The sequence below is a fragment of the Oncorhynchus mykiss genome, chromosome 23 (genome assembly GCF_057628025.1).
Source record: "Oncorhynchus mykiss isolate SJ-2025 chromosome 23, ASM5762802v1, whole genome shotgun sequence".
In the NCBI taxonomy this organism is placed as follows: domain Eukaryota; kingdom Metazoa; phylum Chordata; class Actinopteri; order Salmoniformes; family Salmonidae; genus Oncorhynchus; species Oncorhynchus mykiss.
Genome location: NC_143044.1, coordinates 18,380,967 through 18,400,525, shown reverse-complemented (window position 1 = coordinate 18,400,525; position 19,559 = coordinate 18,380,967). Strand labels below are relative to the sequence as shown.

General features: G+C 41.6%; 1 protein-coding gene across 2 annotated transcripts in view; it reads left to right on the top strand.

Annotated features, from left to right (window-relative positions):
• The window catches only part of LOC110502525 (regulator of G protein signaling 7), a 118,168-nt gene that overhangs the window by 84,358 nt on the left and 14,251 nt on the right, over window positions 1–19,559 (top strand). For both annotated transcript variants that reach the window (XM_021580599.3, XM_021580600.3), the window contains 8 exons: window positions 11,195–11,245; window positions 14,190–14,296; window positions 14,744–14,795; window positions 15,978–16,042; window positions 17,798–17,874; window positions 18,073–18,154; window positions 19,233–19,307; window positions 19,411–19,509. In XM_021580599.3, the coding sequence (XP_021436274.1) occupies window positions 11,195–11,245; window positions 14,190–14,296; window positions 14,744–14,795; window positions 15,978–16,042; window positions 17,798–17,874; window positions 18,073–18,154; window positions 19,233–19,307; window positions 19,411–19,509 (608 nt within the window). The remainder of the gene's footprint in view (window positions 1–11,194; window positions 11,246–14,189; window positions 14,297–14,743; window positions 14,796–15,977; window positions 16,043–17,797; window positions 17,875–18,072; window positions 18,155–19,232; window positions 19,308–19,410; window positions 19,510–19,559) is intronic.

Genomic DNA, 19,559 nt, shown 5'->3' with positions numbered 1-19,559 from the left:
CTGTTCTCCAACCAATTCTCGTTGAATTTGCACTTTCCGATGGTAGCTGCAGACTAACATTAACTGTCTAGCATAGTTTAGAGTCTACCTTCATTACCACTTCACCGTAGCCAATATTTGCTAGCTAACAGACGAACGCACCAGCAGCATGAGAGAAAAGCAGCCAACAGTCAGGAAGGTCTCGCTGACTTCTGACAGCTGCGGGAAAGTTACTAAGTGTGGTTCCGCTCTGTGCATAACTCAAGCTTAAATGCGTTCCATTGAAGTAAATTGGGGCGTAATAAAAAGCAGTCCATCTCCCAGTCTACTTTTTTAAAGACCTTTGAAAAATGTGTTGTAGAAAATGTAAGATTTTTATTAAGGCCTTTAACTTCTTTGGGACTGGGGGGCAGTATTGAGTAGCTTGGATGAATAAGGTACGCAGAGTAACCTGCCTGCTACTCAGGCCCAGAAGCTAGAATATGCATATTCATAGATTTGGATAGAAAACACTCTGAAGTTTATAAAACTGTTTGAATGATGTCTGTGAGTATAACAGAACTCATATGGCAAGCAAAAACCTGAGAAAAAATCCAACCAGGAAGTGGGAAATCTGTTTTCAAGTCATTGCCTATCAAATATACAGTGTTTATGGGGTCATATTGCACTTCCTAATGCTTCCACTAGATGTCAACAGTCTTTAGAACCTTGTTTCAGGCTTCTACTATGAACGGGAAGCGAATAAGAGCTGTTTGAACCAGGTGTCTGGCAGAATGCCATGAGCTAAGTCAGGCTCGCGGCCGTGAGAGCGAGCTGCATTCCCTTTCATACCTAAAGACAAAGGAATTGTCCCATTTGGAATATTATTGAAGACTTATGATAAAAACATCCTAAAGATTGATTATATACATCGTTTGACATGTTTCTATGAACTGTAATGGAACTCTTTTGACTTTCGTCTGGACTAAGTGCCTGCGCCTTATGAAAACATTTATCGTGGAACTGGGATTCCTGGGAATGCATTCCGATGACGATCATCAAAGGTAAGTGAATATTTATAATGCTATTTCTGAGTTTTGTGACACCTCTGATTGATTGAAAAATTGCTATGTTTTTCTGTGGCTAGGCACTGACCTAACATAATTGCATGGTGTGCTTTTACCGTATATTTTTTTAAAAAATCTGACACAGTGGTTGCATTAAGAAGAAGTTTATCTATAATCGTATAACACTTGTATCTTAGATCAATGTTTATGATGATTATTTCTGTAATTTGATGTGGCTCTCTGCAATTTCACCGGATGTTTGTTTGAGACAATGCATTTCTGAACATAACGCACCAATTTCAAATGAGGTTTTTGGACATAAAGATGAACTTTATTGAACAAAACACACATTTATTGTCTAACATGGAGTCCTGTGAGTGCCATCCGGTAAAGATCATCAAAGGTTAGTGATTCATTTTAACGCTATTTCTGTCTTTTGTGACACCTCTCCTTCTTTGGAAAATGGCTATGTGGTTTTCTGTGACTAGGCGCTGACCTAACATAATCGCAAGGTGTGCTTTCGCCGTAAAGCCTTTTTGAAATCAGACACTGTGGCTGGATTAACAAGAAGTTTATCTTTAATATGGTGTATAATACTTGTATGTTTGAGGAATTTTAATTATGAGATTTATGTTTGAATTTGGCGCCCTTTCACTGGCTGTTGGCTAGCATCCCACATATCCCAGAGAAGTTCATTTAGATAAATTCATTTAAGACCTTTTAAGGATCCGCAGGCACCCTGTATATAATGCAACAATTTGTGACGAAACTATCAGTATAGTTGAACATGCGATTGAACTAATTTGAATTTTCTCCGGTACATGAGAATTTATTTGTACTTGCAAAACCTCATCATGCACAGCCTTTTATCCGCAAAAAGTCTGTATGCTGGAAACGCACCTATTATTTTATGCAGATTTTTAAATATTTGCATTAAAATCTGTCGCAAATTGGATGGAAACCTGGCTTCTGTCTTGGAGTGTTCTGTTATGCGTAACAGATTTTGGAATGCTGTTCCTTTCATTCAAGATTTACAAAATGCCATTTAATTTCCCCATCAATCTCCCAATGCCTATCCACTATTTAAACTTACAGGCTGCAGGTCAATGAAGGACTGTCTGGTCTCATTGAAGCTGGGTAGGAATATCTTCCTGCCTATTTTGTAGACTGGTGTTGGGAGGATCACTGGCAGAAGTCTTAAAGCAATGTCACCTTGTGTATCTGGAGAGAAGAATGTTTAGTGAATAAATTAATTGTTTCAGGCTATAAATAAATGAGCATCTGAGACCCCACCAGCAGGGTCATTTCAAACTATACCTGCATTTCAGAGAGAAGATCTTGGCCCTGCTCCTCTCTGGGCTGGCGAAGCAAGGTTTTGTCCTTGAAGACCGTGATCTAGTTAAGTGAGTGAAAAACGACAGAGTCCATGTGTGTTTCTGAGTAAGGGTTGTGAGAGAGAGCTTTCAATTTCGTGCAGATACGGGATATACATTTAAAATAAATTATGAATATAGTTTATTTATTTACTGTCCTATCATGATGGAATGGTCCCCAACCCTATACCCTAGACACACACCTGAGCAACCCATACACTAAGGAGAAGTCCTTAAAAGTTTTATGTGCTTACTGTAAGTAGCCTATAAGCAGCCAAATCAGAAAGATGAATGTGGTCGGAGACGTACTAAAGCAGCAACGCCCCCCTCAAGATTCCGAGCCTGCCTGGCAGGGTTGGTTCTACAAAACCAAAGCCCCCTGAGGGGAGAGCATAATACACAAGTAAATTCTCAAAGCTGCTAATGTGAACCTTGACGACCTTGTACCCTGCCGGTGGGGATTCCGGTGGGGTGCCCCCACCCAGGCAGTGCTGGCAACACTAGCTGCAGTATCCCATGGGGAGGGGGTCACACATTCAGAGAGGGTACACATTATTGTGGCCCTGGTGGCACAAAATCATCAAATGTCTGACTGCACATAGATGCTTGGGTATATGGTCACAACATGTGACCAGCGTGTGGGTGTTTCAGGGGAAGGGGGTGTATCTGATCTCCATCACCTAGTACTTGACAATGGTCAAATCCCCCCATGTTTGCCCGTTTTTTCTAAATTTTGCATGCTTTCTCATACAGCTGCAACTGTATGCATTCATTAATCAAGTCCTTCCTTGAGTTGAGCTCTGGGATGGAATGACTGTTGAGCATCTAAGTTTATGGTTGTTTGTGGGGGAAAGGGGTTGAGTGTGTATGAGTGTGTGTGTACATATCCTACAATTGTTGCTGTGGTAGCCGTGCTGGTTAAGTGTGCCTTGAAGAGTTCCGTTACAGTTCGCAGAAACATGTCAAACGATTTATATAATCAATCTTTAGGATGTTTTTAACATAAATCTTCAATAATGTTTCAACCGGAATATTCCTTTGTCTTTAGAAATGCAATGGAATGCAGCTACCTCTCACGGGCACACGCCTGACTGAGCTCATGGCACTTTGCCAGACCTCTGGTTGAAACAGCTCTCATTCTCTCCCCCTTCACAGTAGAAGCCTCAATCAAGGTTCTAAAGACGTGGAAGCCTTAGGAAGTGCAATAGGACCAAATTTACACCAACTTGGATTGGCAAAGAGTTGAAAAACTACAAACCTCAGATTTCCCACTTCCTGGTTGGATTTTTTTCTCATGTTTTTGCCTGCCATATGAGTTCTGTTATACTCACAGACATCATTCAAACAGTTTTAGAAACTTCAGAGTGTTTCCTATCCAAATATGCTCATCATCTAATCATATGCATATCTTAGCTTCTGGGCCTGAGTAGCAGGCAGTTTACTCTGGGCACCTTATTCATCCAATCTACTCAATACTGCCCCCCAGCCATAAGAAGTTAACAAAAATACTTTTATAATTTTTCACATTTCATATATAATGTTAAGGATGGAAACTTGACAGAAAAAGGGGATATACTTTCAAGTTACAGTAGTTTCAAGTGGTGGTAGTTTTTCTTTAGCATTTGAAAATGTCCAAAGAGCATTTAGCACCATACAACAGAATCTGTATGATTTGAGGCTGGTTCTGAATTTGTGTAAAACAAAATTCATGTTATTTTCAAATGCCAGGCATGTTACTAATCATGTTGTGGCCAAACGTTTTGAGAATGACGCAAATATTAATTTTCACAAAGTCTGCTGCCTACATTTGTATGATGGCAATTTTCATATACTCCAGAATGTTATGAAGAGTGATCAGATTAATTGCAAAGTCCCTCTTTGCCATGCAAATTAACTGAATCCCCCAAAAACATTTCCACTGCATTTCAGCCCTGCCACAAAGGACCAACTGACATCATGTCAATGATTCTCTCGTTAACACAGGTGTGAGTGTTGACGAGGACAAGGCTGGAGATCACTCGGTCATACTGATTGAGTTCGAATAACAGACTGGAAGCTTCAAAAGGAGGGTGGTGCTTGGAATCATTGTTCTTCCTCTGTCAATCTTGGTTAACTGCAAGGAAACACGTACCGTCATCATTGATTTGCACAAAAAGGGCTTCACAGGCAAGGATATTGCTGCCTGTAAGATTGCACCTAAATCAACCATTTATCAGATCATCAAGAACTTCAAGGAGAGCGGTTCAATTGTTGTGAAGAAGGCTTCAGGCACCCAAGAAAGTCCAGCAAGCGCCAGGACCATCTCCTAAAGTTGATTCAGCTGTGGGATCAGGGCACCACCAGTACAGAGCTTGCTCAGAAATGGCAGCAGGCAGGTGTGTGTGCATCTGCACGCACAGTGAGGCGAAGACCTTTGGTGGATGGCCTGGTGTCAAGAAGGGCAGCAAAGAAGCCACTTCTCTCCAGGAAAAACATCAGGGACAGACTGATAATCTGCAAAAGGTACAGGGATCGGACTGCTGAGGACTGGGGTAAAGTCATTTTCTCTGATGAATCCCCTTTGCGATTGTTTGGGGCATCCGGAAAAAGCTTGTCCGGAGAAGACAAGGTAAGGACTACCATCAGTCCTGTGTCATGCCAACAGTAAAGCATCCTGAGACCATTCATATGTGGGGTTGCTTCTCAGCCAAGGGAGTGGCCTCACTCACAATTATGACTAAGAACACAGCCATGAATAAAGAATGTTACCAACACATCCTCCAAGAGTAACTTCTCCCAACCATCCAGGAACACTTTGGTGATGAACTATGCCTTTTCCAGCATGATGGAGAACCTTGCCATAAAGCAAGAGTGATAACTAAGTGGCTCGGGGAACAAAACATTGATATTTTGGGTCCATGGCTAGGAAACTCCCCAGACCTTAATCCCATTGAGAACTTGTGGTCAATCCTCAAGAGGCGGGTGGACAAACAAAAACCCACAAAATCTGACAAACTCCAAGTATTGATTATGCAAGAATGGGCTGCTATCAGTCAGGATGTGGCCCAGAAGTTAATTGACAGCATGCCAGGGCAGATTGCAGAGGTCTTGAAAAAGAAGGGTCAACACTGCAAATATTGACTCTTTGCGTCAACTTCATGTAATTGTCAATAAAAGCATTTGACACTTATGAAATGCTTGTAATTATACTTCAATATTCCATAGTAACATCTGACAAAAATATCTAGAGACACTCAAGCAGCAAACTTGTGAAAAATCATATTTGTATCCTTCTCAAAACTTTCGGCCACAACTGAACATTGGATGGACATACAGTGAGGGGAAAAAAGTATTTGATCCACTGCTGATTTTGTACGTTTGCCCACTGACAAATAAACCTAATGGTAGGTTTATTTGAACAGTGAGAGGCAGAATAACAACAACAACAAATCCAGATAAACGCATGTCAGAAATGTTATAAGTTGATTTGCATTTTAATGAGGGAAATAAGTATTTGACCCCCTCTCACTTAGAAAGATTTCTGGCTCCCAGGTGACTTTTATACAGGTAATGAGCTGAGATCAGGAGCACACTCTTAAAGGGAGTGCTCCTAATCTCAGCTTGTTACCTGTATAAAGGACACCTGTCCACAGAAGCAATCAATCAGATTCCAAACTCTCCACCATGGCCATGACCAAAGAGCTCTCCAAGGATGTCAGGGACAAGAGTATAGACCTACACAAGGCTGGAATGGGCTACAAGACCATCGCCAAGCAGCTTGTTAAGAAGGTGACAACAGTTGGTGCTATTATTCGCAAATGGAAGAAACACAAAAGAACAGTCAATCTCCCTCGGCCTGGGGCTCCATGCAAGATCTCACCCCGTGGAGTAGCAATGATCATGAGAACGGTGAGGAATCAGCCCAGAACTACACGGGGGGATCTTGTCAATGATCTCAAGGCAGCTGGGACCATAGTCACCAAGAAAACAATTGGTTTTCGCTGTGAAGAACTGAAATCCTGCAGTGCCCGCAAGGTCCCCCTGCTCAAGAAAGCACATATACATGCCCGTCTGAAGTTTGCCAATGAACATCTGAATGATTCATAGGACAACTGGGTGAAAGTGTTGTGGTCAGATGATACCAAAATGGAGCTCTTTGGCATCAACTCAACTCACCGTGTTTGGAGGAGGAGGAATGCTGCCTATGACCCCAAGAACACCATCCCCACTGTCAAACATGGAGGTGGAAACATTATGCTTTGGGGGCGTTTTTCTGCTAAGGGGACAGGACAACTTCACCGCATCAAAGGGACCATGGACGGGGCCATGTACAGTCAAATTTTTGGTGAGAACCTCCTTCCCTCAGCCAGGGCATTGAAAATGGGTCGTGGATGGGTATTCCAGCATGACAATGACCAAAAACACACGGCCAAGGCAACAACGGAGTGGCTCAAGAAGAAGCACATTAAGGTCCTGGAGTGGCCTAGCCAGTCTCCAGACCTTAATCCCATAGAACATTTGTGGAGGGAGCTGAAGATTCGAGTTGCTAAACGTCAGCCTCGAAACCTTAATGACTTGAAGAAGATCTGCAAAGAGGAGTGGGACAAAATCCCTCCTGAGATGTGTGCAAACCTGGTGGCCAACTACAAGAAACATCTGACCTCTGTGATTGCCAACAAGGGTTTGTGTGCAAACCTGGTGGCCAACTACAAGAAACATCTGACCTCTGTGATTGCCAACAAGGGTTTTGCCACCAAGTACTAAGTCATGTTTTGCAGAGGGGTCAAATACTTATTTCCCTCATTAAAATGCAAATCAATTTCTAACATTGTTGACATGCGTTTTTCTCGATTTTTTTGTTGTTATTCAGTCTCTCACTGTTCGAATAAACCTACCATTAAAATTATAGACTGATCATTTCTTTGTCAGTGGGCAAATGTACAAAATCATCCCTCACTGTACATAGAGCAAGTACAAATGTTTGTGAATGTGGGTGGATGACAAACTGAGCTTCACTATTCATGTGGAGAACTTGATAAGGAACCTTGCAGCAACAAATTCATTTTTGTAAGGGACTGGCTCAAATTAATATCCTACATCTGTAACATTTTGGAGAATTAACGTATGGTTAGGGGAAGTGTTATATAAAATGCCACAGTTGTCTCTGACAGTTGCGTTATACGCCCACCCATACTCCTTGACCAACCTCCCTATTTTCATTTCGGTCTTAAAGATGCACTATACAGAAATTGCTCCGTCATTTCCTCATTGCAAAAATTCTAATAGTTCACCTAATTTCAGTGTATGTGACAAAGCAAGCAAGTATAGTGCAGAGTATCATTGTACTATCTAAACCACTGTGAAATATCTTTAACATGTCAAAAATTATTGTATTTTCAGCTGTTTGAAGCTGGTGTACAAAACCAAAAGTAAAAGAAGCAAAAACGAAACTTAAGAACAGGATGCATAGAAATAGCGCACATAGAACATATCGAATACTTCTCTTTTCAATGAGAATGACAGATCTATAACCCACATGTGAATTTGGTCGGGTCACCCAAAAAGTTACATATTGCAACTTTAAGTAACCAGACCATTATTCCATTTGTAACGTAACATGTACTAAATGGAGGTACACAAATTTAAGTAACATATCCTATGTCTGGCTAATGTGGTCAGGCTGAAAATAGTGTCGTTTTCAGGTATCAAGGTAAGACCCAGATGCAGAGCGTGTCGAAGTAACAATGCTTATTACAGCAACAGGGGCAAAGGTGCAGGACGGCAGGCAGGCTCAGGTCAGGCAGAGGTCAGTAATCCAGAGGTTGGGCAACAGTACAGGACAGCAGGCAGGATCAGGGGCAGGCAGAGTGGTCAGGCGGGTGGGTACAGGGTCAGGACCGGCAAGGGTCAAAAACCACAGAGGCCGAGAAAAGAGAGACTCGAGAAAAGCAGGCTTTGACACAAAAACGCTGGTTGGCGTGACAAGACGAACTGGCAACAGACAAACAGAGAACACAGGTATAAATACACAGGGGATAAATGGGAAGATGGGCGACACCTGGAAGGGTGTGGAGACAATCACAACGACAGGTGAAACAGATCAGGGTGACAGTAGGAGCAATTGTTAACTAACTGTAAACAATTTTATCTGGCATCTTGGATAACTGTGAGGTGAACAAATTCACATATTTACCATTAATTAGTTACCTCTAGTCTCCAAAATAGCAAGGTGTCTCCAGCAATGTTTACTTTTTGACTTCCTTTTACATTTCCACTTTCCAAGCGTATTCTATTCTGTCCAGTTGTTTTAGCCTATCTTAACTAACTAACTACATCGGTAACACTGATGTACTGCAGATAAGATGTCTCATTGAGTGTAGGCGACTCTTCAGCATTACACTATGCACTGAATATACAAAACATTAAGAACACCTGCTCATTCCATAACCATAGACTGACCAGGTGAAAGCTATGATCCCTTAATGATGTCACTTGTATGTGACAAAACACTTCAATCAGTGTAGATGAAGGAGAGGAGACAGGTTAAAGAAGGATTTTTAAGACTTGAGACAATTGAGACATGTATTGTGTATGTGTGCCATTATGGGTGAATGGGCAAACAAAATATTTAAGTGCCTTTGAACAGGGTATGGTAGTAGGTACCAGGCGCATCGGTTTGTGTCAAGGACTGCAACGCTGCTGGGTTTTTCGAGCTCAACAGCTCAACAGTTTCCTGTGCGTATCAAGAATGGTCCACCACCCAAAGGACATCCAGCCAACTTGACACAACTGTGGGAAGCATTGGAGTCAACATGGGCCATCATCCTTGTAGAACGCTTTCGACACCTTGTAGAGTCCATCCCCCGACGAATTGAGGCTGTTCTGAGGGCACCTAATGTTTGGTATAATCAGTGTATATGTATTAAGGTGTCCTCCTTAGCGTTAGTTAGACAGGTTATGCCATGACTGTTCCAGCCACTCTTATCAGGGGTGTAATTTGTATTAATGGGAACAGAGTTAGGTGGTTTCTAATGGGAGAGCTTGGGACTCTAATGTTCTATCTGCAAAAGGATGATTCTGAGATAATTGGCTTTAACGTTCTGATTTGAATGGTGTCAGCATTTTTTATCTACTATTCTTTTGAATTTAACAACATGCATTGGGATATTTACAGTACTATATACAGTGGAGAGAACAAGTATTTGATACACTGCCGATTTTGCAGGTTTTCCTACTTACAAAGCATGTAGAGGTCTGTAATTTTTTATCATAGGTACACTTCAACTGTGAGAGACGGAATCTAAAAAAACAAAAATTCAGAAAATCACATTGTATGATTTTTAAGTAATTAATTAGCATTTTATTGCATGACATAAGTATTTGATACATCAGAAAAGCAGAACTTAATATTTGGTACAGAAACCTTTGTTTGCAATTACAGAGATCATACGTTTCCTGTAGTTCTTGGCCAGGTTTGCACACACTGCAGCAGGGATTTTGGCCCACTCCTCCATACAGACCTTCTCCGGATCCTCCAGGTTTCGGGGCTGTCGCTGGGCAATACAGACTTTCAGCTCCCTCCAAAGATTTTATATTGGGTTCAGGTCTGGAGACTCGCTAGCCCACTCCAGGACCTTGAGATGCTTCTTACGGAGCCACTCCTTAGTTGCCCTGGCTGTGTGTTTCGGGTTGTTGTCATGCTGGAGGACCCAGCCACGACCCATCTTCAATGCTCTTACTGAGGGAAGGAGGTTGTTGGCCAAGATCTCGCGATACATGGCCCAATCCATCCTCCCCTCAATACGGTGCAGTTGTCCTGTCCCCTTTGCAGAAAAGTATCCCCAAAGAATGATGTTTCCACATCCATGCTTCACGGTTGGGATGGTGTTCTTGGGGTTGTACTCATCCTTCTTCTTCCTCCAAACAGGGCGAGTGGAGTTTAGACCAAAAAGCTCTATTTTTGTCTCATCAGACCACATAACCTTCTCCCATTCCTTCTCTGGATCATCCGGGTGGTCATTGGCAAACTTCAGACAGGCCTGGACATGCACTGGCTTATGCAGGGGGACCTTGCGTGCGCTGCAGGATTTTAATCGATGACGGCGTAGTGTGTTACTAATGGTTTTCTTTGAGACTGTGGTCCCAGGTCTTTTCAGGTCATTGATCAGGTCCTGCCGTGTAGTTCTGGGCTGATCCCTCACCTTCATCATGATCATTGATGCCCCACGAGGTGAGATCTTGCATGGAGCCCCAGACCGAGGGTGATTGACCGTCATCTTGAACTTCTTCCATTTTCTAATAATTGCGCCAACAGTCACAGAGACACAGACAGAGACAATAAGAATGTGTTCTTAACTAACTTGCCTAGTTAAGTAAAGCTATTTTAAAAAAAAAAATCTGCAAATCGGCGCCCAAAAATACCGATTTCCGCTTGTTATGAAAACTTGAAATCGGCCCTAATTAATCGGCCATTCCGATTAATCGGTCGACCTCTACTCTACATGCTTTGTAAGTAGGAAAACCCGCATAATCGGCAGTGTATCAACTACTTGTTCTCCCCACTGTAGGTAGAGAACATTGAACAGAACAACTACATTTGGACAAAAATGCAGATGAAACTATAGTCCCAAGCTCTTGAATGGCTGTAATAAAAGCATATTGTTTTGGATTGACAATTACCCCCTCGCAATTGTTCTACCTGGGAGGAATTTGCATGTAATAAAGAGGCCGACTCCATTCTATAATTTACATCACTGTGCTAAAAGGTGCTGTACAGTATGCTTTTGGTGTATTTACGTATGTTGTTTTCCATTCCAGGTTCTGACATTGTACAGTGGATGATCAAAAACCTGAACATTGATGATCAAGGTAATGTATGCTCATTAGTGTCCTCATGTCTTTACTTATGTGACACTAGACACGTGAAAGAGTGAGTCATTTAGAGTTATGTTACATACAACACCCTTATTCTTGAGAAGTTCCTTCCATGTTTAACATGTCAATGGCTAATTAGAATCATTGTAACATTAGTTGAAAAGTAGCCTAAAGTCAGACTTTGTTTCTCTAAAACCCCAATGCATTCGGTAGCAGTGCTTTTCTAAAGCAATTGATTTGATTATATAACCTAGTAGGCGCCATCATGTTAGGTCACGTCACTCGAAGGGAACAACATGTTTCAAAAGGTTGGTTATTATCACTTTGCCATGGAGTGAGAGGAAGGGGGAAGGTTTTCAATGGCGGACAGAGGGAGGCAATAGGTATAACCCATGTCACTGATTTAGAGGAGAGGGGAAGCCTTTGAGTGCTGGACAGAAAAAGAATTGGCATGTCTTCTCTCCCTCAGGCTCCATACCCGGCAAAAGTCTGTTGAGACTCTATTGTATTTCCTCGTCTACCTACCTGTTTTCAAAGCACTCAGTTAACAGCTCCACACACGGCCTGTTCAATAAGACAATCACAAAGAGCCCTTGATGTGTGTGTGTTTTCCTATGTGTGTACCTTCTGGTGCATGCCTTGGTATGGAAGGGTCGATTCACCCGCATTAGTGATTTTATTTTCACTTTTTAAAACAAAGCTGACTCAACAGCACTCCACAAATTGCGCATGGACCGTGGAGCACTGGAGAACTCTGAAAAAAGCACTGCAGTCAGGCTGAAATACCTGCTCCTATGCTTCAGCAGAAAACAGGTTCAGACTGAATCTCTGATTCCTTTACTTCAAGAGGAATGATTGAGGAATCTCATTGCACTGTGTCGTCACTCACAAGGTCTGACGAGCAGGAAATTGCACAGAAACACATTTAAGCTTGAGAGAATCTTGTTTGAGGTCCCAATGGTCCTGTGAGAAAAATTTGATTACAAATGATATAGAACACAAAAGTCCCAATACGCTCATTAGAACATTCTAGTATAGAAATGACCTCAAATTAATTATAATCTGCATGCCAGGGTATTCACGAGGACAGTACAGTCCATTTTAATGGCTGAGTCACTGTAAAGACGATTACAGGGCACACGAGTGTAGTCGGGGGTCAAAAAGTCAGATAGCTTTACATTAGCTAGGGAATAACAATTTGAGGACACTCCCCAAGCCAGACACTCATTTCTATTTCAGTTTAAAAAATGATATTTTTTATTCTCCTGTTCCCTCCTTTGTTTAGGATGTGAATCCGATTAGCCTACAAAGCAGCTATGTACCTCTTGGTTCTAGACACTTGTATCCACAGTTGGTGGATATAAATGCATGCTTTAGCACTTAGGGCTATGTGCTAACAATCCATAAAGTTGTTAAAAGTTATTTTGTGGGGTGACTGGAATCGTCTTTAATCCTGTTTGATATCCACTGTGTCTGAAGCTCTAACCAGACAGCAAAATAGATGAATGTGCAAATCCTCTTTCAGAATTCCAGAATATACAGTATGCCATCTGTGTAGCTTCCCAACAGAAGATAATATCTGTCTCTTTCTTTCTGTAATTGATTTATCTATAACAATTTTGCTGTTTTGGTTGAAAACACTGTATCCAAATTGCAGACTAAAAATCTCACACAAGCATACAATGCATAAAACATATCACATATCCACACACAAATACACTGAAAGGGCACATTTATGAGTAAGCTAAACATACACTATATGACCAAAAGTATGTGGACACACAGATCTCCATCGTCACAGCATTGTCATGCTGAAACAGGAAAAGGCCTTCCCCAAACTTTTGCCACAAAGTCTGAAGCACAGAATTGTCTAGAATGTCATTGTACGCTGTAGTGTTAAGATTTCCCTTCACTGGAACTAAGGGGCTTAGCCTGAACCATGACAAACAGCCCCAGATCATTATTCCTCCTCAACCAAACTTTACGGTTGGCACTATGTATTGGGGCAGGTAGCGTTTTCCTGGCATCCGCCAAACCCAGATTTGTCCGTCAGACTGCCAGATGGTGAAGCGTGATTCATCACTCCAGAGTACGCGTTTCCACTGCTCCAGAGTCAAATGGCGGTGAGCGTTACACCACTCCAGCTGACGCTTGGCATTGCACATGGTGATCTTAGGCTTGTGTGCGGCTGCTCAGCCATTGAAACCAATTTCATGAAGCTCCCGACGAACAGTTCTTGTGCTGACGTTGCTTCCAGAGTCAGTTTGGAACTCAGTAGTCAGTGCTGCAACCGAGGACAGACTATTTTTACACACTACACGCTTCAGCACTCTGTGGTCCCGTTCTGTGATCTTATCTGGCTTACCACTTCGTGACTGAGCCGTTGCTGCTTCTAGACGTTTCCACTTCCCAATAACAGCCCTTACAGTTGACCGGGGCAGCTCTAGCAGGGCAGACATTTTACGAACTGACAGTGCCACGTTGAAAGTCACTGAGCTCAGGCCAATTTACTGCCAATGTTTGTCTATGGCGATTGCATGGCTGTGTACTCTATTTTTTTAAACACCTGTCAGCAACGGGTGTGGCTGAAATAGCAGAATCCACTAATTTGAAAGGGTGTCCATTTTGTATATAGTGTATCTTTAAACATTAATGAGTGATCATTTATTAATGCATAGCTGGGTCGTACACATTCTAGATACAGAGAGACAAGGTGGAAATAGTGATAAAAATATAATGTGTTTCATTTTACATTAGGAGGGGTAACGGATATGGCATATGAGGTCAGAATTACCTTTGAGGCAGTCCCTAAAGGTACTATGCTGACCTCATATGCCATACCCCGGTGGAGGGGGGAAGTGGGATGTTTCAAACGGGACAATGGGAATATTAGGGGTGCTGTGGTGGAAAATTATATGATGTTGTTTGTGTTGTCCAGTGGAGGCCCTTCACATAGGGACCCTGATGGCTGCCCATGGCTACTTCTTCCCTATCTCAGACCACGTACTCACACTCAAAGACGACGGCACTTTTTACAGGTTTCAGGTACAGTGAATTCATAGGCTGTATGGCTCTTATATGTACTATAATGTACTCCTTCTTTATCTCATCCAATCCATATCAGACCACACAGGCAGGACTCAATCCATATGTCTTTGTTGAGTGCTATATCTTTTACACTTAATCCATTTATATTGCTGGATGTTTTACGGAGGCAACTAAAGTGCCTCGCTCAAGGGCCTAATGGGAATTTTAGCCAGGCGTCTCAGTTCTTAGATCAGTTCTTAGATAAAGGAGTCTCAGTTCTTAGATCAGTTCTTAGATAAAGGTGTCTCAGTTCTTAGATCAGTTCTTAGATCAAGGTGTCTCAGTTCTTAGAACAGTTCTTAGATAATGGTGTCTCAGTTCTTAGATCAGTTGTTAGATAAAGGTGTCTCAGTTCTTTAGCTGCCTCGTCCCTCACTCTTTTCTTCTTACAATCACTCTTCTCAGACCCCCTACTTCTGGCCATCAAACTGCTGGGAGCCAGAAAATACAGACTATGGTAAGAGCCTTAGCAGAAGTGAATAGTATTACACAATGGAAGGCTGAATGGTGCATTGAATGTAACCATATATAGATAAAAATAGATTTTGGGCTACTTTCAATCTGTAGTACGGACGATCCGCCTTAAAGCGTGATTGGAATTAAAATAGTATTTTTGATTGAGCCGTCATATGCGGCGTTTACCATCAATGCAGTCAGTCCCCGCAAACGCAGGAACATTGCTTTTAAATTTCAATTGCGCTATAGCACGGATCTTCAAACCTTTGGATTGAATCTAGGCACACATTTGTATAGCATCTGACATGCTGTACATTGTAACCCAACGCTCCAGCTTAGCAGAAGAAAACAACCAAAAATTGTGCTTTAATGGAAAAGATAGGGCTATGTTAATTTGAGTCTTATTTTGTATGTGAGTTGCAAGAACCACACCAGCCATATAGAGACCCATTTGCATCCCCAATGCAGCTCTTTGATTCGTCCCTATTGTGTTGTTGAAGTGCTGATTGCATGGGGGGAAATGGAGATGGGGGGAAGGGATTGACCAGGCGAGGGAGATGTTTGATTGTGTAAACCGATAAAAGAGGAAATAAAGCTGAGTTTATTAAACACCTGTAGCGCATAGCTAACACCAAGCACATTCATTTCCTCTCCTTTTGTGTTGGGGTAGGAAGACTAATGAATGAAATGGGAATAACCATAGCATTAGGGAACCTCTAATTACTTTGTACTAGACAACAGACTGGCATGATTGACACTTTCTAATGAATACACGTACAGGGGTAATGGAATAATGAAATCTCTACAGATGGTCAGTGTAGAGAGGGATAGAGGGTTGGAGTAATATTGATGGAATGGGAGGGAAGGTGTTTCCATCCAAGTCCCTGTTCAATTTCACAGACGTGCTATGGTTATTGACCTGTGTAATTTACAGGCTAGTTTAGATTGGCCATTGAGTGGTTTCGGTAAACAGGTTAGGACCAGTTAAGGATTTTGTTAAGGTGCATTAACAAGCCACATTATACTCTGGTCATAGGGATTTACTTTTCCAGAGGCATCTCAATGTTGTGGCCTTGTCTGCAGCTGTTGCAGGAAGGGTTTGGCAAAGTAAAACTTGATCAACAGCCAGCATCTGTCAACAGTAGTTTTCTCTGTTTTCTGATACGTTTGTTCTGTCTCTCAGCTGTTTACCTGTGCAAAAGAACAATGCAAAACAAAGCTCGTCTGGAGCTAGCAGATTATGAGGCGGTAAGAGGTCTTCTCTGTTCATATCGCAATTCTCTCTTTATTTTGTTAGCAGTAGAGTAATTCATATTGATATCAGCCTGATTTGTATCCTCACAGCGAAAACCTTTTGTTCTGTTGGTATTATTGTGTTATTGTATTACAGTGCCTTGCAAAAGTATTCATCCCCCTTGGTGTTTTTCCTATTTTGTTGCATCACAACCTGTAATTGAAATATATTTTTATTTGGATTTCATGTAATGGACATACACAAAATAGTCCAAATTGGTGAAGTGAAATTGAAAAAATAACTTGTTTAAAAAAAACTACGAAAAGTGGTTTGTGCATATGTATTCATCCCCTTTGCTATAAAGCCCCTAAATAAGTTATGGTGCAACCAATTACCTTCGGAATTCACATAATTAGTTAAATAAAGTCCATCTGTGTGAAATCTAAGTGTCACATGATCTCAGTATGTATAAACATGTTCTGTATGGCCCCAGAGTCTGCACACCACTAAGCAAGGGGCACCACCAAGCAAGTGGCACCACAAAGACGAAGGAGCTCTCCAAACAGGTCAAGGACAAAGTTGTGGAGAAGTACAGATCAGGGTTGGGTTATAAAAAATATCAGAAACTGAACATCCCACAGAGCTCCATTAAATCCATTATTTAAAGAAATGGAAAGAATATGGCACCCCAACAAACCTGCCAAGAGAGGGCCTCCCACTAAAACTCACGGACCAGACAAGAAGGGCATTAATCAGAGAGGCAACAAAGAGACCAAATATAACCCTGTCTGTCCATAGGACCATTTTAAGCCGTACACGCCACAGAGCAGGGCTTTATGGAAGAGTGTCCAGATAAAAGCCATTTAAATAAAAAAATAAGCAAACACGTTTGGTGTTCACCAAAAGGCATGTGGGAGACTCCCCAAACATATGGAAGAGGGTACTCTGGTCAGATGAGACTAAAATGTAGCTTTTTGGCCATCAAGGAAAACGCTATGTCTGGCGCAAACCCAACACCTCTCATCAACCCAAAAATACCATCATTTTTCATCGGCAGGGACTGGGAAACTGGTCAGAATTGAATGAATGGATACAAGGGCTAAATACAGGGACATTTTTGAGGGAAACCTGTTTCAGTCTTCCATAGATTAGAGACTGGGACGGAGGTTCACCTTCCAGCAGGACAATGACCCTTAGCATACTGCTAAAGCAACACTCAAGTGGTTTAAGGGGAAACATTTAAATGTCTTGGAATGGCCTAGTCAAAGCCCCGACCTCAATCGAATTGAGAATTTGTAGTATGACTTAAAGATTGTCATACACCAGAGGGACCCATCCAACTTTAAGGAGCTGGAGCAGTTTTGCCTTGAAGAATGAGCAAAAATCCCAGTGTCTAGATGTGCCAAGCTTATAGAGACATACCCCAAGAGACTTGCAGCTGTAATTTCTGCAAAAGGTGGCTCTACAAAGTATTGACTTTTTTTTTTTTGGGGGGGGGGGGGGGGGGGGGGTGAATAGTTATGCACTCTCAAGTTTTCTGTTTTCTTATATCTTATTTCTTGTTTGTTTCACAATAAAAAATATGTTGCATCTTCAAAGTGGTAGGCATGTTGTGTAAATAAAATGATACATACCAACCCAAAATATATTTGAATTCCAAGTTGTATGGCAACAAAATAGGAAAAATTCCAAGGCAGGTGAATACTTTCACAAGCCACTGTATGTCATGGGATAACTGTCTGGATTTTTTATGCTTATTGTTGATTCAGGAGAGCTTAGCGAGGCTACAGAGAGCATTTGCCAGAAAATGGGAGTTCATATTTATGCAAGCAGAAGCACAAGCAAAGTAAGTTTCCAAATGAAACAAATGTAGTACTCTATGCGTTGATATGCCCTCATCTCTAACTACCACTTCTCATCAGTTTCCTAATAACACCAAATTTTAGGCCAGGGGAAGTGGCAAAGAAAAAACAGTAATAATTACACAAAATATGTTTCTGTAAAATACCAAAAAAGTAATTGCCTGTACTGTGTATCTCCTCAGAGTTGACAAAAAAAGGGATAAGATTGAGAGGAAAATTCTCGATAGTCAAGAAAGAGCATTTTGGGATGTGCACAGACCTGTGGTGAGTTTATTGTGCTTTTAAAATCTTATGCTTCAAGAGTCACATTATTTCCATAACATAACATCTAGCTACAGTATTTGGGCAAATTTTCCACTGCAGTATTCAGTTAATTGGAGGCTGTGCTCAAATTAAATCCATATCTTTGAAGTTCAGCTTTGTAGCATAATTACAATTTTAAGTTAATTTCCGATTGAGCCGACATATGCAGCGAATACTGTGAATGCAGTCTCCGTGAACACGGTAACATTGCCTTTAAATTTAAATCGCGCTATAGCGCTGAACTTCCACGATAGGTATTGAATCGAGTAAACTTAGTATTCCTTTGTGCAATATTGTTGTCGTTTGTCATACATACATGTTTAGAAATATTAATTGTCAACAACCTGTGCATTTTTTCAGTCCTCAAAGCAATTTCCTTCACCGTTCAGTGTCAATAATGTAATGGATTTGGATAATAGTCACATTTTCAGAGCTTGGTAAAGGCAGAGATTTTTTCTTTCTTCTTTGTCTACTGTAATATCTAAATGTTATTACTGTACTGTCAATTCCTCCCCCCAAAAAATTAACATAGAGGTCTCCAGTGGTCTGTTTGACCTCATCATCCATTCAGACACATATCCTTCTTAGCATTAGCTTCCACTCGGGAATGGATCTGCCTCTCCGGCCATGAACTTAATTGGAAAATAACAGGATTAATTGATGCATTCTCGGAGCATTATAATCAGGTTCCTTTCTGATTTCACAGCAGCCTCGTCAAACCACTTAACCACCGTGATCCTGGAGGATGCCTTGATTGTACCCTTTGTTTAACCATGCACGACGTACCGACAATATGTTTTATTTCTCAGTGACACATTGATTGTTTGGAATTTTTGTTAGAATTTTTACATTAATATTTCACAAGACCATGTTTGACTGCGCATGCAGCAAATTGCAATGGAAGAAGTAGGCTATGGTTTGCTGGGTTCACTAAACAGTCCTAACTGAGCTGCTAGTGAATCAATAAGAAGAAGCAGAGAATGCTCTCTGAAGGTGTTTATTTTATTAATTTATACTGCTAATTTTTGTTGCTCTCCAGCCCGGATGTGTAAACACAACAGAAGTTGACATAAAGAAGTCCTCCAGAATGAAAAACCCCCACAAGACAAGAAAGGTTAGAGTGTCTGATAAATCCATTGCTTCTGAATAACAGGTCACTTGAAAATACTGTTGTTCGAGTTTGACTTTGGTGGGTTCTGTTTGTCTCTCTGCCTCAGTCTGTATATGGGCCTCAGAATGATGTGCGCACCCACAGCCCCACCCACACCCCTGCCCCAGAGGCCAAGCCGGCCACAGAGGAGGAGCTACAGGACCAGGTAATGTAGGGCGTGCTGGACTGCCTGGTTGGTTTTCTCTTCACAATAAT